General features: G+C 52.1%; 1 protein-coding gene across 1 annotated transcript in view; it reads left to right on the forward strand.

Moving 5' to 3' along the window:
• LOC138662987 (zinc finger protein 773-like) overlaps positions 1-14,182 on the forward strand; it is a 51,403-nt gene that overhangs the window by 14,434 nt on the left and 22,787 nt on the right. Inside the window, exons 4-5 of the mRNA XM_069749020.1 lie at positions 13-136; positions 220-317. Coding sequence (XP_069605121.1) covers positions 13-136; positions 220-317 — 222 coding nt within the window. The remainder of the gene's footprint in view (positions 1-12; positions 137-219; positions 318-14,182) is intronic.

Here is a 14,182-nt window from a genome sequence, read left to right on the forward strand (position 1 = left end):
TGTATGTGTCAGGTTCCTATGAGGTGTCAGGATGTCGCTGTCTATTTCTCCATGGAGGAGTGGGAGTATTTAGAAGGACACAGAGATCTGTACAAGAACGTCATAATGGAGGTTCCCCAGCCCCTCACATCTCCAGGTAATAGACAGGACTAAATACACACGGCCTATAATTATCTGTATGTAAAGAATGAATTCACTCACTGTATTTGTTTCCTCCAGATCTATCCAGTAAGAGGACAACACCAGAGAGATGTCCCCGTCCTCTTCTTCCACAGGACTGTAACCAAGAAGATCCCAATGCTCCTCAGGATCATCAGGTAGATGGAGATAAGGTGTCAGGAGATCTCCCCTATGATGTGTAGACGCCGGTGTAGGTCTTGTGCTCAGTCTTGTTTTATCCACTAGTATTATATGTTTTATACTTGTGTAATGAGAACGGTGGAGATGGCAGGATTAGAGCTGATCACTAGTGTTGAGCATTCCGATACCGCAAGTATCGGGTATCGGCCGATATTTGCGGTATCGGAATTCCGATACTGAATTCCGATACTTCCCGCGTATCGGATACCGGAATCGGAAGTTCCCAGAATTCAAATTGAACGCAGCAGCCAATGAGGAATGAATGAAAGTGTGGGCACATCCTGTTTAGCATGGTGGGCATGTAAGTACTGGCAAGGCTGGGATTGGCTGCTGAAATGATGTCACTCTGCACTATAAAAAAGCGCTGCCGCCATTTTGCGCTCACTCTGCTGTGATTTCAGTTAGGGACAGGACGCTGTGTTCTAACTGAGGGCCAGTCGAGCTAGCTAATTGCTTTATTTTCCTTTCCAAAGGCTAATTTAGCAAAACGCTGTGTGTTCTTCACTGTTCACCTTGCTCTTGCCTTGCAGCGCTGTTTTAACAGCGTTCTGCAAGGTCTCTGTGTGTGTGTGTGTGTGCAGCTCACTCTGTAGTTTGTGTGCAGCCATATACCCGGTTGTATTCAGCTCAGGGGGGGTTCACACTGCCTCACACAGTTGTTCTTTTTTGCTCTTAGTGCAGCCTGCTGCACATTTTTTCTCAAATTTCCTATTAGTGTTTTTCCACCAGTCTCCAGCTCTATTGTGGAAAAACACTACATAGGATAACCTAGAGGGGGGTTTTTGGGCCTTGCAGCGCCGTTTACGGCTGTCTGCACGGTCTCCGTGTGAGCCCAGCTCGCCCTGTAGTCTGTGTGCAGCCATAGCCGGTTGGATTCAGCTCAGGGTTCGTTACTGGCTCATACCTTGAGAAAAATTTTCCTTTTTTTCAAATAGTGCAGCCTGTTTAAAATTTGAAAAAAAAAATTCCTATTAGTGTCTTTCCACTCGTATCCAGCTAAATAGTGGAAAAACACTATATAGGATAACCTAGAGGAGGGTTTTTTGGCCTTGCAGCGCCGTTTACGGCTGTCTGCACGGTCTCCGTGTGAGCCCAGCTCGCCCTGTAGTCTGTGTGCAGCCATAGCCGGTTGGATTCAGCTCAGGGTTCGTTACTGGCTCATACCTTGAGAAAAATTTTCCTTTTTTTCAAATAGTGCAGCCTGTTTAAAATCTGAAAAAAAAAATTCCTATTAGTGTCTTTCCACTCGTATCCAGCTAAATAGTGGAAAAACACTATATAGGATAACCGAGAGGAGGGTTTTTTGGCCTTGCAGCGCAGTTTACGGCTGTCTGCACGGTCTCCGTGTGAGCCCAGCTCGCCCTGTAGTCTGTGTGCAGCCATAGCCGGTTGGATTCAGCTCAGGGTTCGTTACTGGCTCATACCTTGAGAAAAATTTTCCTTTTTTTTCAAATAGTGCAGCCTGTTTAAAATTTGAAAAAAAAAATTCCTATTAGTGTCTTTCCACTCGTATCCAGCTAAATAGTGGAAAAACACTATATAGGATAACCTAGAGGAGGGTTTTTTGGCCTTGCAGCGCCGTTTACGGCTGTCTGCACGGTCTCTGTGTGAGCGCAGCTCGCCCTGTAGTCTGTGTGCAGCCATAGCCGGTTGGATTCAGCTCAGGGTGCGTTACTGCCTCATACCTTGAAAAACAATTTCCTTTTTTTCAAATAGTGCAGCCAGTTTAAAATTTGAAAAAAAAAATTCCTATTAGTGTCTTTCCACTCGTATCCAGCTAAATAGTGGAAAAACACTATATAGGATAACCGAGAGGAGGGTTTCTTGGCCTTGCAGCGCCGTTTACGGCTGTCTGCACGGTCTCCGTGTGATTTAAACTAGCTCTGTAGCCCGATCTGCACCAAAAAAAAGGTTAAGTTCACCAAACACAACTTACACTTGTGTAGGCCACATTTGCAAAATAATAAAGTTTAGTCCACAATTTACAACATTAGTGTTTCTTACACCTGTTAGGAGGAGCATTACAGGAATAAGCACACTAAGGCCTTAGTACTTTTCTGCTTATCTTTATCTGTCAACCAAGATGAAGAGGGCAGGGAGTAAGGCACGTGGGCGTGGGCGCGGAGCAGGGAGAGGAGCAGGGAGAGGACGTGGTGATTCTGTGACCGTGTGAGATGATGAGGTCCTTGACCCATCGTGGCGTGAGGAACAGGAAGGTGGTGGGAGCAGCTCAGAGGAAGAGCTTCCTCTTACGGGCCAAAGAGGGAGAGGGAGGGGGAAGACTGCGGAGCCTGTAGCCTCCACTTTGGCACCCGTTAGGAGCCTGTCTCTTTCCAAAGCCAAAAAGGGCGCTCCCAAGACTTGCAGTGCCTGGTCCTTTTTTGACACAGTTGCAGATGACATTTGTTTTGTCAAATGCAAGCTGTGTCATCATAAAGTAAAAAGAGGGAAAAATGTCAGCAACCTCAATACCACAAATATGTGGAAACATGTGCGGACCAGGCACGCGGTGGAGTTACAGAAACACACTGAAGATGTAGGCCAACCAACAGCGGCAGCTACCACCTCTTCAGCTCGTGTTGCCTCTTCCTCCAGCTCACGCACAGCTGGTTTGGCTTCCTCCCAGAGACCTTGTGTAATTCCACCCACAGCACCACCTTCCCAGTCATCCTCACACTCCCAGTCTACTCTACAGCCATCGGTAGTACAGGCATGGGAGAAAAGGCGGGCATTCTCGGCCAACCACCCCCGAGCACAGGCTCTGAATGCAGGCATTGCCAAACTGTTGTCCCTGGAAATGCTCTCGTTCAGGCTGGTGGAGACTGACAGCTTCCGTGACTTGATGGCATTGGCAGTCCCACAGTACAAGGTGCCCAGCCGCTTTTACTTCAGCAGGCAGGCTGTCCCTGCCCTGCACAGGCATGTTGAGGCAAACATAAAACATGCGCTACTGAACGCCGTCAGTAGCAAGGTCCACCTCACCACCGATGCGTGGACCAGTCAGCATGGACAGGGGCGATATGTTTCCCTCACTGCCCATTGGGTTAATGTTGTTGAGCCAGGTACAGATCGTGCGAGTGGCGCAGGACGTGTCCTGCCCACTCCAAGGATTGCAGGAATCCAGTCTGTACGCATCGACTCCTCCTCTTACACCAGTTCCTCTGATTCCTCTCTGCAGGATCCGTCACAGTCCACCCCCACATGGACCCGTGAACGTTTACCTATGACCGACATGAGCACAGCCGTGGCCAAACGTCAGCAGGCCGTCTTGAAACTAGTTTCATTGGGGCATCGAAGCCACACAGCGCAGGAGCTCTGGAATGCTATAAAGCAGGAGAGCGATGTGTGGTTACTGCCAGCGAATCTCCAGCCAGGCATGGTAGTGTGTGACAATGGCCGAAATCTGGTGGCAGCTTTGGCCCTTGGCAACCTCACTCACATCCCATGTCTGGCACATGTGCTCAATTTGGTTGTGCAGAGTTTTCTGAGGGACTATCCGGATCTTGATGCCCTGCTGCACAAGGTCCGCCTAGAGTGTGCTCACTTGCGGCGTTCCAGCTTGGCCAGATCCCGCATTGCTGCTCTGCAGCGCCGATTCCGCCTTCCGGAACACCGCATCATATGTGACCTACCTACCCGGTGGAATTCCACGTTACATATGTTGGAGCGGTTGTGTGAGCAGCAGCAAGCAGTTATGGAGTACCAGCTGCATCAGGCGCAAAGAAGTCGCAGTCAGCGCCGATCAGACTTCACAACCACAGAGTGGGCCACTATGAAGGACGTCTGCCAGGTTTTGCGTCCTTTTGATTATTCCACGCGGATGGCAAGTGCAGATGATGCACTAGTCAGCATGACTGTCCCCCTTATCTGCCTGCTTCAGCAAACTTTGCAAGGGTTAAGGGATGATGTGGTGGAAGAGGTGGAGGATGAGGAGTCACCTTTTCCATCAGCTTCTGGAGAGTCAGCGCCACGTGGTTCCTCACAAAGGGGTACGCAGGGGCCAATTTGTGAGGAGGATGAGGAGGAGTCAATGGAGGAGGAAGAGCTCCGTCCAGAGGAGGGAGCGACACAATTGTCCAGTGGTCAGTGTGTACAGCGAGGGTGGGGTGATGACGAGCGGGCAGAGATCATGTCTCAAGCAGGGGACAGCGTTTCTGGGCCGGTTGGCACTCTGCAGCACATGGTGGATTTCATGCTGCAGTGCCTGAGAAACGACCGCCGCATCGACCACATTCTCAACATGCCTGATTATTGGGTGTTCACCCTCCTCGATCCTCGCTACCGGGACAACGTCCAAAACCTCATCCCTGCGTTGACCCGGGAGCGTAAATTGCGGGAGTACCACGACACACTGGTGAATTCCATCATCTTCTCCTGTCCAACTGAGAGGAGTGCTGCTAGTGCTTTACAAAGCAGCTCAGTGCGTCGAGGCAGTGGGGGAGGCTCTGCCCAAAGAGGGAGCAGAAGCAGTGCCTCTGCCCAAGGCAAGCCCAGTATGGCACAACTCTGGCACACTTTTGTGTGCCCGCCCCAAATGTCTACACCATCACCGGCGGCTCCAGTCAGCAGGAGGCAACGGTTCCGTCAGATGGTGACAGACTACATGGCTTGCCCTCTTACTGTACTCCCAGACGGCTCTTCCCCGTTCAAGTTTTGGGTCTCTAAGCTGGATACATGGCCAGAGCTAAGCCAGTATGCATTGGAGGTGCTGGCTTGCCCTGCGGCTAGTGTCTTATCGGAACGTGTCTTTAGTGCCGCAGGTGGTGTACTAACAGACCGTCGCATGCGACTATCCTCCGATAACGTTGACCGGCTTACTTTCCTGAAAATGAACCAGGCCTGGATCTCGCAGGAATTTGCCACTCCTCTGCCTGATTAAGTAATTGGGTGTCATCCAGGTCTCCTGCTGTGTTCATCTTTCTACCACCTGAACTGCTATTCCTGGGCTCCAACACCGCCAGTTGCGGCTCAGAAGTGCAGGCTGCACAGTAAAAACATACGACCCAGTGTTATTGGGTTTCAGTAACGTCAGCTGATCCCCAGCTGTGTAGCCGGCAATGTGTCCTGCGACCGCCACGCTGGCACAACAACCTAAATGTAAGGGAACCTGTCCCCCCCCCCCCCCCCCGTCGTTTGTTACTGAAAGAGCCATCTTGTGCAGCAGTAATGCTGCACAAGGAAAAGGTAGCTCTTTTTTTTTAGCTCTTTGCACACGCAGAACTTAACACTTATAAAATGTGTTCACTGATACCGTTATACCGTCCCGGAGCTGGGACTTTCCTTCGTAATGTGACGCAGCACAGCCGTCATTCCTACCCCCTTGGTGCCATGCGCTGCCTCCTCAGCGTTGTTTTAAGCTGTCACGGAGCCTGCGCTGTTCTGTTATCCCTTGGGCATGCCCTATTTGCGCTGCCTGTCTTCTGACATAATTTGGTGTCAGGCTGGCTGCGCCTGTGCGGCCGGGGTGCCCGAGATCCCGCCTCGCAGTGTCTTCTGATTGAGTCACACTGCGGGCCTGGGATCCATGGGCATGCGCAGTGCATATCTTCCCCTCGGGCTCTCGCTCATTTCCCTCCGCCTTCTTTAGACTGTGCGCCGTCAGCTGATCCCTAGCATGCCACGGCCGTGACACCGCACAGTCTGAAGAAGAGGGAAGGAGGGGAGTGAGAGTCGAGGTTATGCACTGTGCATGCCCATGGTTCCAAGGCCCGCAGTGGGATTACGTTAGATGAGACTGCGAGGTGGGATCTGGAGCAGCGTGGACGCACAGGCACTGACAGCCTGACACCAAATTATGTCAGAAGACAGGCAGCGCTAATTGGGCATGGCCAAGGGCTAACAGAACAGCGCAGGCTCCGTGGCAGCTTAAAACAACGCTGAGGAGGCAGCGCACGGCATCAAGGGGATAGGAATGACAGCTGTGCTGTGTCCCATTACGAAGGAAATTCGCACCTCCGGAACGGTTTAACGGTATAAAGGGACACATTTTTAGTGTTTACTTCGGTGTTTGCAAGGAGCATAATTAAAAGAGCAACCTTTTCCTTTTGCATCCTTAGTGCTGCACAACATGGCTCTTTCAGCTACAAACGTCTTGGGGGGGGGGGTTAAAGGTTTCCTTTCAACTTGCTCCAATCAGGCTTCGGCCTACACTCTGTTCCTCTGCTCCTCCTGCTGTCCCTGGGCTCTAACACCGCCAGTTGGTGCCTGGAAGTGCTGTGTGCACAGTCAACAGTCGCTCCTCTGTTATTGGGGTTCAGTAACGTCAGCTGATCCCCAGCTGTGTGTGCGGCAATACCTCCAATCTGCTCCTCCTGCTGTCCCTGGGCTCTAACACCGCCAGTTGGTGCCTGGAAGTGCTGTGTGCACAGTCAACAGTCGCTCCTCTGTTATTGGGGTTCAGTAACGTCAGCTGATCCCCAGCTGTGTGTGCGGCAATACCTCCAATCTGCTCCTCCTGCTGTCCCTGGGCTCTAACACCGCCAGTTGGTGCCTGGAAGTGCTGTGTGCACAGTCAACAGTCGCTCCTCTGTTATTGGGGTTCAGTAACGTCAGCTGATCCCCAGCTGTGTATCCGGCAACGTGTCATGCGACCGCCACGCTGGCACAACTAAAATGTAAGGGGACCTGTCCCCCCCCCCCCCCTAGGCGTTTGTTACTGAAAGAGCCACCATGTGCAGCACTAATACTGCACAAGGGAAAGGTCGCTCTTGAAATTATGCTCCTTGCAAACGCTGAACTACACACTCATGTAATGTGTCCCCTCACACCGTCCAACCGTCCTGGAGGTGGGACTTTCCTTTGTAATGTGACGCAGCACAGCCGTCATTGCTACCCCCTTGGCACCGTGCGCTGCCTCCTTAGCGTTGTTTGATTCCGTCATGGACCCTGCGCTGTTATGTTATCCCTTGGCCATGCACAGTTTGCGCTGCCCGTCCTCTGACATCATTTGTTGTCGTCCTGGCTGCGCCTGTGCGTCCACGCTGCCCGAAATCACACCTCGCAGTGTCGTCTAATGTGATCCCACAGTGGGCCTGGTATCCATGGCCATGCGCAGTGCATATACTAGCCTCTCACTCCCCTTCTTCACGCTTCTTCAGACTAGGCGGCGTCAGCTGATCCCTAATAGCATGCCACGGCCGTGACGCCGCACAGTCTGAAGAAGCAGGAAGGAGGTGAGTGAGAGGCGATGATATGCACTGCGCATGCCCATGGATCCCTGGCCCGCAGTGGGACTACATTAGATGACACTGCAAGGTTGGATCTCGGGCAGCTTGGACGCACAGGCACTGCCAGCCTGACACCTACATGATGTCAGAAGACGGGCACCGCTAACTGTGCATGGCCAAGGGATAACATTACAGTGCGGGCTCCGTGACAGAACCAAACAACGTTGAGGAGGTGGTGCCCGGCACCAAGGGGGTTGGAATGACGGCTGTGCTGTGTCACATTACAAAGGAAAGTCCCACTTCCGGGATGGTTTGACGGTGTGAGGGGACACATTATATGAGTGTGTACTTCAGCGTTTGCAAGGAGCATAATTTTCGGAGCCACCATTTTCCATGTGCAGTATTACTGCTGTACAAGATGGCTCTTTCAGCAACAAATGCCTGGGGGGGGGGTTAAAGGTTCCCTTTCAACTTGCTCCACTGCAGGCTTCGGCCTACACTCTGCTCCTCTTTGATTCCCTGGGTTTCAACACTGTCAGTTGCCACCTGGAAGTGTTGTCTACACAGAAAAAAACACTAGGTGATGTGTCAGTGGGGTTCAGCACCGCCAGCTGTTCCCCTGCTGTGTAGTCGGCAACGTGTCCAGCACAAGCCACGCTGGCACAACAGAACAAAAGCTGCCACCAGTGCAGGCTTCGGCCTACACTCTGCTCCTCTCCTCCTCCTGCTGACCCTGGGCTCAAACACCGCTAGTTTTTGCCCGGAAGTGCTAGCTGCACAGAGAAAAACACCAGCCAATGTGTTAGTGGGGTTCAGCAACGCCAGCTGTTCCCCTGCTGTGTAGCCGGCAACGTGACCTGCAAACGCCATGCAGGCACAGGAACTGAAATTAAAAGGGAACCTGGCCCCACCCCCCCAGGTGTTTCTATGTATAACAGCCACCTAGTACAGCAGTACTGCTGCATTTGTACAAGGTGGCTGACTTTTTCTCCTTGCCCACGTGGAACTCAACACGTACAAAATGTGTCTCATTGAGACCATTCCACTGTCCCTGAGGTGTGACTTTCCTTTGTAATGATACGCAGCACCCCCCTTGGTAGCGTTTCCCGTCTTTTGTCATCATGGTTAGCTGGCTGCACCTGTGCATCCGCCCTGCTAGAAACAACGCCCCTCGTTGTCATATTTATTTTGTCAGCGAGGGTGTGGTTTATGGGCACGAGCAGTGCATATGTTCGCCTGTCTTAACTCATCTCCTTCCGCCTTCTTCAGACTGTGCGGCCTCCTGGCCGTGGTAGGCGATAAGGGATCAGCTGAGGCCGCCCAGTCTGGAGCAGGTGTAAGGACATGTGTAAGCGGCAAACCTATTTACTGCACAAGGCCACGAATCCCAGCCACGCAGTGTGATTTTTTGAAAACACACTGTGGGTCTGGGATTCATGTCCATCGCTAACCGCAACGGCCGACATGAAATGAGGTCAGAAGACAGGAAGCGCTCACAGCGCATGGCCAAGGGATCACAATAGCGCAGACTCCTGTACAGCAAATAACAACGCTCAGGAATCTGCGCCCAGTACCTAGGTGCAAATTTTGACACCTGTGCTGCGTCTCGTTAAAAAGACAAGTCACGCCTCCACAACTGTTTGACAGTATAATGGGCTAAATAGTGTACGTGTTTTAGTCAGCGTGTGCAAGGAGCAAAACAAATAGAGCAACCTTTTACTTGTGCAGCATTAATGCTGCACAAGGTGTGGCTCTTGTACCTTGCAACACCTGAGGGGGGGGTTAAAGGTAACCTTTGAAATTGGTTCAACTAGGCTTCGGCCTACACTCTGCTCCTCTCCTCCTCCTGCTGACCCTGGGCTCAAACACCGCTAGTTTTTGCCCGGAAATGCTAGCTGCACAGAGAAAAACACCAGCCAATGTGTTAGTGGGGTTCAGCACCGCCAGCTGTTCCCCTGCTGTGTAGTCGGCAACGTGTCCAGCACAAGCCACGCTGGCACAACCGACCAAAAGCTGCCACCAGTGCAGGCTTCGGCCTACACTTTGCTCCTCTCCTCCTCCTGCTGACCCTGGGCTCAAACAACGCCAGTTTCTGCCCGGACATGCTAGCTGCACAGAGAAAAACACCAGCCAATGTGTTAGTGGGGTTCAGCACCGCCTGCTGTTCCCCCGCTGTGTAGCCGGCATCGTGTCCAGCACAAGCCACGCTGGCACAACCGACCAAAAGCTGCCACCAGTGCAGGCTTCGGCCTACACTTTGCTCCTCTCCTCCTCCTCCTGCTGACCCTGGGCTCTAACACCGCTAGTTTTTGCCCGGACATGCAATCTGCACAGAGAAAAACACCAGTCAATGTGTCAGTGGGGTTCAGCAACGCCAGCTGTTCCCCTGCTGTGTAGCTTGCAACGTGACCTGCAAACGCCACGCAGGCACATGAACTGAAATTGAAGGGAGCCTGCCCCCCACCCACAGGTGTTTCTATGTATATCAGCCACCTTGTACAGCAGTACTGCTGCATTTGTACGAGGTGGCTGACTTTTTCTCCTTGCCCACGTGGAACTCAACACGTACAAAATGTGTCTCATTAGAGACCATTACAATGTCCCTGAGGTGTGACTTTCCTTTGTAATGACACGCAGCACCACCCTTGTTAGCGCTGCCCGTCTTTTGACATCATTGGTTAGCTGGCTGCGCCTGTGCATCTCCCCTGCTCGAAACAACGGCCCTCGGTGTCTTATTTTTTTGGACAGCGAGGGTGTGATTGATGGGCATGTGCAGTGCATATGTTTGCCTGTGTTCACTCATCTCCTTCCGCCTTCTTCAGACTGGGTGTCCTCATGGCCGCGGCAGGCGATAAGGGATCAGATGAGGCCGCCCAGTCTGAAGCAGGTGTAAGGACATGTGTGAGCGGCAAACATATTTAGTGCACCAGGGCACGAATCCCAGCACCGCAGTGTGATTTTTTAAAAACACACTGTGGGTCTGGGATTCATGTCCATCGCTAACCGCAACGGCCGACATGAAATGAGGTCAGAAGACAGGAAGCGCTCACAGCGCATGGCCAAGGGATCACAATAGCGCAGACTCCTGTACAGCAAATAACAACGCTCAGGAATCTGCGCCCAGTACCTAGGTGCAAATTTTGACACCTGTGCTGCGTCTCGTTAAAAAGACAAGTCACGCCTCCACAACTGTTTGACAGTATAATGGGCTAAATAGTGTACGTGTTTAATTCAGCGTGTGCAAGGAGCAAAATTAAATAGAGCAACCTTTGACTTGTGCATCATTAATGCTGTTCAAGGTGTGGCTCTTGTACCTTGCAACACCTGAGGGGGGGGTTAAAGGTAACCTTTGAAATTGGTTCAACTAGGCTTCGGCCTACACTCTGCTCCTCTACTCCTCCTGCTGACCCTGGGCTCAAACACCGCTAGTTTTTGCCCGGAAATGCTAGCTGCACAGAGAAAAACACCAGCCAATGTGTTAGTGGGGTTCAGCACCGCCAGCTGTTCCCCTGCTGTGTAGTCGGCAACGTGTCCAGCACAAGCCACGCTGGCACAACAGAACAAAAGCTGCCACCAGTGCAGGCTTCGGCCTACACTTTGCTCCTCTCCTCCTCCTGCTGACCCTGGGCTCAAACAACGCCAGTTTCTGCCCGGACATGCTAGCTGCACAGAGAAAAACACCAGCCAATGTGTTAGTGTGGTTCAGCACCGCCAGCTGTTCCCCCGCTGTGTAGCCGGCATCGTGTCCAGCACAAGCCACGCTGGCACAACCGACCAAAAGCTGCCACCAGTGCAGGCTTCGGCCTACACTTTGCTCCTCTCCTCCTCCTCCTGCTGACCCTGGGCTCTAACACCGCTAGTTTTTGCCCGGACATGCAATCTGCACAGAGAAAAACACCAGTCAATGTGTCAGTGGGGTTCAGCAACGCCAGCTGTTCCCCTGCTGTGTAGCTTGCAACGTGACCTGCAAACGCCACGCAGGCACATGAACTGAAATTGAAGGGAGCCTGCCCCCCACCCCCCCAGGTGTTTCTATGTATAACAGCCACCTTGTACAGCAGTACTGCTGCATTTGGACAAGGTGGCTGACTTTTTCTCCTTGCACACGTGGAACTCAACAAGTACAAAATGTGTCTCATTACAGACCATTACAATGTCCCTGAGGTGTGACTTTCCTTTTTAATGACACGCAGCACCCCCATTGTTAGCGCTGCCCGTCTCCTGACATCATTGGTTGGCTGGCTGTGCCTGTGCGTCCCCCCTGCCCGACACAACGCCCCCCGTTGTCTCATATATTTTGACTGCGAGGGTGTGATTGATGGGCACGAGCAGTGCATATGTTCCCCTGTTTTCACTCCCCTCCTTCCGCCTTCTTCTGACTGTGCGGCCTCATGGCCGCGGCATGCGATAAGGGATCAGCTGAGGCCGCCCAGTCTGAAGCAGGTGTAAGGACATGTGTGAGCGGCGAACATATTTACTGCACAAGGCCACGAATCCCAGCACCGCAGTGTGACTTTAGGAAAAGCCACTGTGGGTCTGGGATTTATGGCCATCGTTAACCGCACCGGCCAACATGAAATGAGGTCATGAGACGGCCTGCACTAACAGGGTATTGCCAAGGGATAACACAAGAGCGCAGTTTCCTGTACTGCAAATAACAACGGTAAGGAATCTGCGCACAGCACCTAGGTGTAAATTTGTACACCTGTGCTGCGTCTCCTTAAAAAGACTAGTAGTCACGCCTCCACTACTGTTTGACAGTATAATGGGCTAAATAGTGTACGTGTTTAATTCAGCGTGTGCAAGGAGCAAAATTAAATAGAGCAACCTTTGACTTGTGCATCATTAATGCTGTTCAAGGTGTGGCTCTTGTACCTTGCAACACCTGAGGGGGGGGTTAAAGGTAACCTTTGAAATTGGTTCAACTAGGCTTCGGCCTACACTCTGCTCCTCTACTCCTCCTGCTGACCCTGGGCTCAAACACCGCTAGTTTTTGCCCGGAAATGCTAGCTGCACAGAGAAAAACACCAGCCAATGTGTTAGTGGGGTTCAGCACCGCCAGCTGTTCCCCTGCTGTGTAGTCGGCAACGTGTCCAGCACAAGCCACGCTGGCACAACAGAACAAAAGCTGCCACCAGTGCAGGCTTCGGCCTACACTTTGCTCCTCTCCTCCTCCTGCTGACCCTGGGCTCAAACAACGCCAGTTTCTGCCCGGACATGCTAGCTGCACAGAGAAAAACACCAGCCAATGTGTTAGTGTGGTTCAGCACCGCCAGCTGTTCCCCCGCTGTGTAGCCGGCATCGTGTCCAGCACAAGCCACGCTGGCACAACCGACCAAAAGCTGCCACCAGTGCAGGCTTCGGCCTACACTTTGCTCCTCTCCTCCTCCTCCTGCTGACCCTGGGCTCTAACACCGCTAGTTTTTGCCCGGACATGCAATCTGCACAGAGAAAAACACCAGTCAATGTGTCAGTGGGGTTCAGCAACGCCAGCTGTTCCCCTGCTGTGTAGCTTGCAACGTGACCTGCAAACGCCACGCAGGCACATGAACTGAAATTGAAGGGAGCCTGGCCACCACCCCCAGGTGTTTCTATGTATAACAGCCACCTTGTACAGCAGTACTGCTGCATTTGTACAAGGTGGCTGACGTTTTCTCCTTGCCCACGTGGAACTCAACACGTACAAAATGTGTCTCTTTGAGACCATTCCACTGTCCCTGAGGTGTGACTTTCCTTTCTAATGATACGCAGCACCCCCCTTGGTAGCGCTTCCCGTCTTCTGACATCATTGGTTGGCTACTTGCGCCTGTTCGTCCGCCCTGCCTGAATAAAATGCTCCTCGTTGTCTTAATTATTTTGACTGCGAGGGTGTGATTGATGGGCACGAGCAGTGCATATCTTCGCCTGTCTTAACTCATCTCCTTCCGCCTTCTTCAGACTGTGCAGCCTCATGGCCGCGGCATGCGAGAAGGGATCAGCAGAGGCCGCCCAGTCTGAAGCAGGTGTAAGGACGTGTGTGAGCGGCCAAAATATTTACTGCTCAAGGCCACGAATCCCAGCACCGCAGTGTGACTTTAGGAAAAGCCACTGTGGGTCTGGGATTTATGGCCATCGTTAACCGCACCGGCCAACATGAAATGAGGTCATAAGATGGGCAGCGCTAACAGGGCATTGCCAAGGGATAACACAAGAGCGCAGACTCCTGTACAGCAAATAACAACGCTCAGGAAGCTGCGCCAAGCACCAAGGCGTTATTTTGGACACCTGTGCTGCGTCTCATCAAAAAACCAAGTCACGCATCCACTACAGTTTTACTGTAGAATGGGGTAAATTGTGTATGTCTTTCATTCAGCGTGTGCAAGTAGACAAATTAATAGAGCAACCTTTCACTTGTGCAGCATTAATACTGCACAAGGTGTGTCTCTTGTACTTTGTAACACCTGAGGGGGGGGTTAAAGGTTTCCTTTGAAATTGGTTCAACTAGGCTTCGGCCTACACTCTGCTCCTCTCCTCCTCCTCCTGCTTCAACACGGGCTCTAACATCGCAAGTTTTTGCCCGCAAGTGCTAGCTGCACAGATAAAAACACACGCCATTGTGTTAGTGGGGTTCAGCAACGCCAGCTGTTCCCCCAGTGTGTAGCCGGCAAAGTGTCCTG

This window comes from Ranitomeya imitator, chromosome 2, assembly GCF_032444005.1.
Source record: "Ranitomeya imitator isolate aRanImi1 chromosome 2, aRanImi1.pri, whole genome shotgun sequence".
Taxonomy (NCBI): Eukaryota; Metazoa; Chordata; class Amphibia; order Anura; family Dendrobatidae; genus Ranitomeya; species Ranitomeya imitator.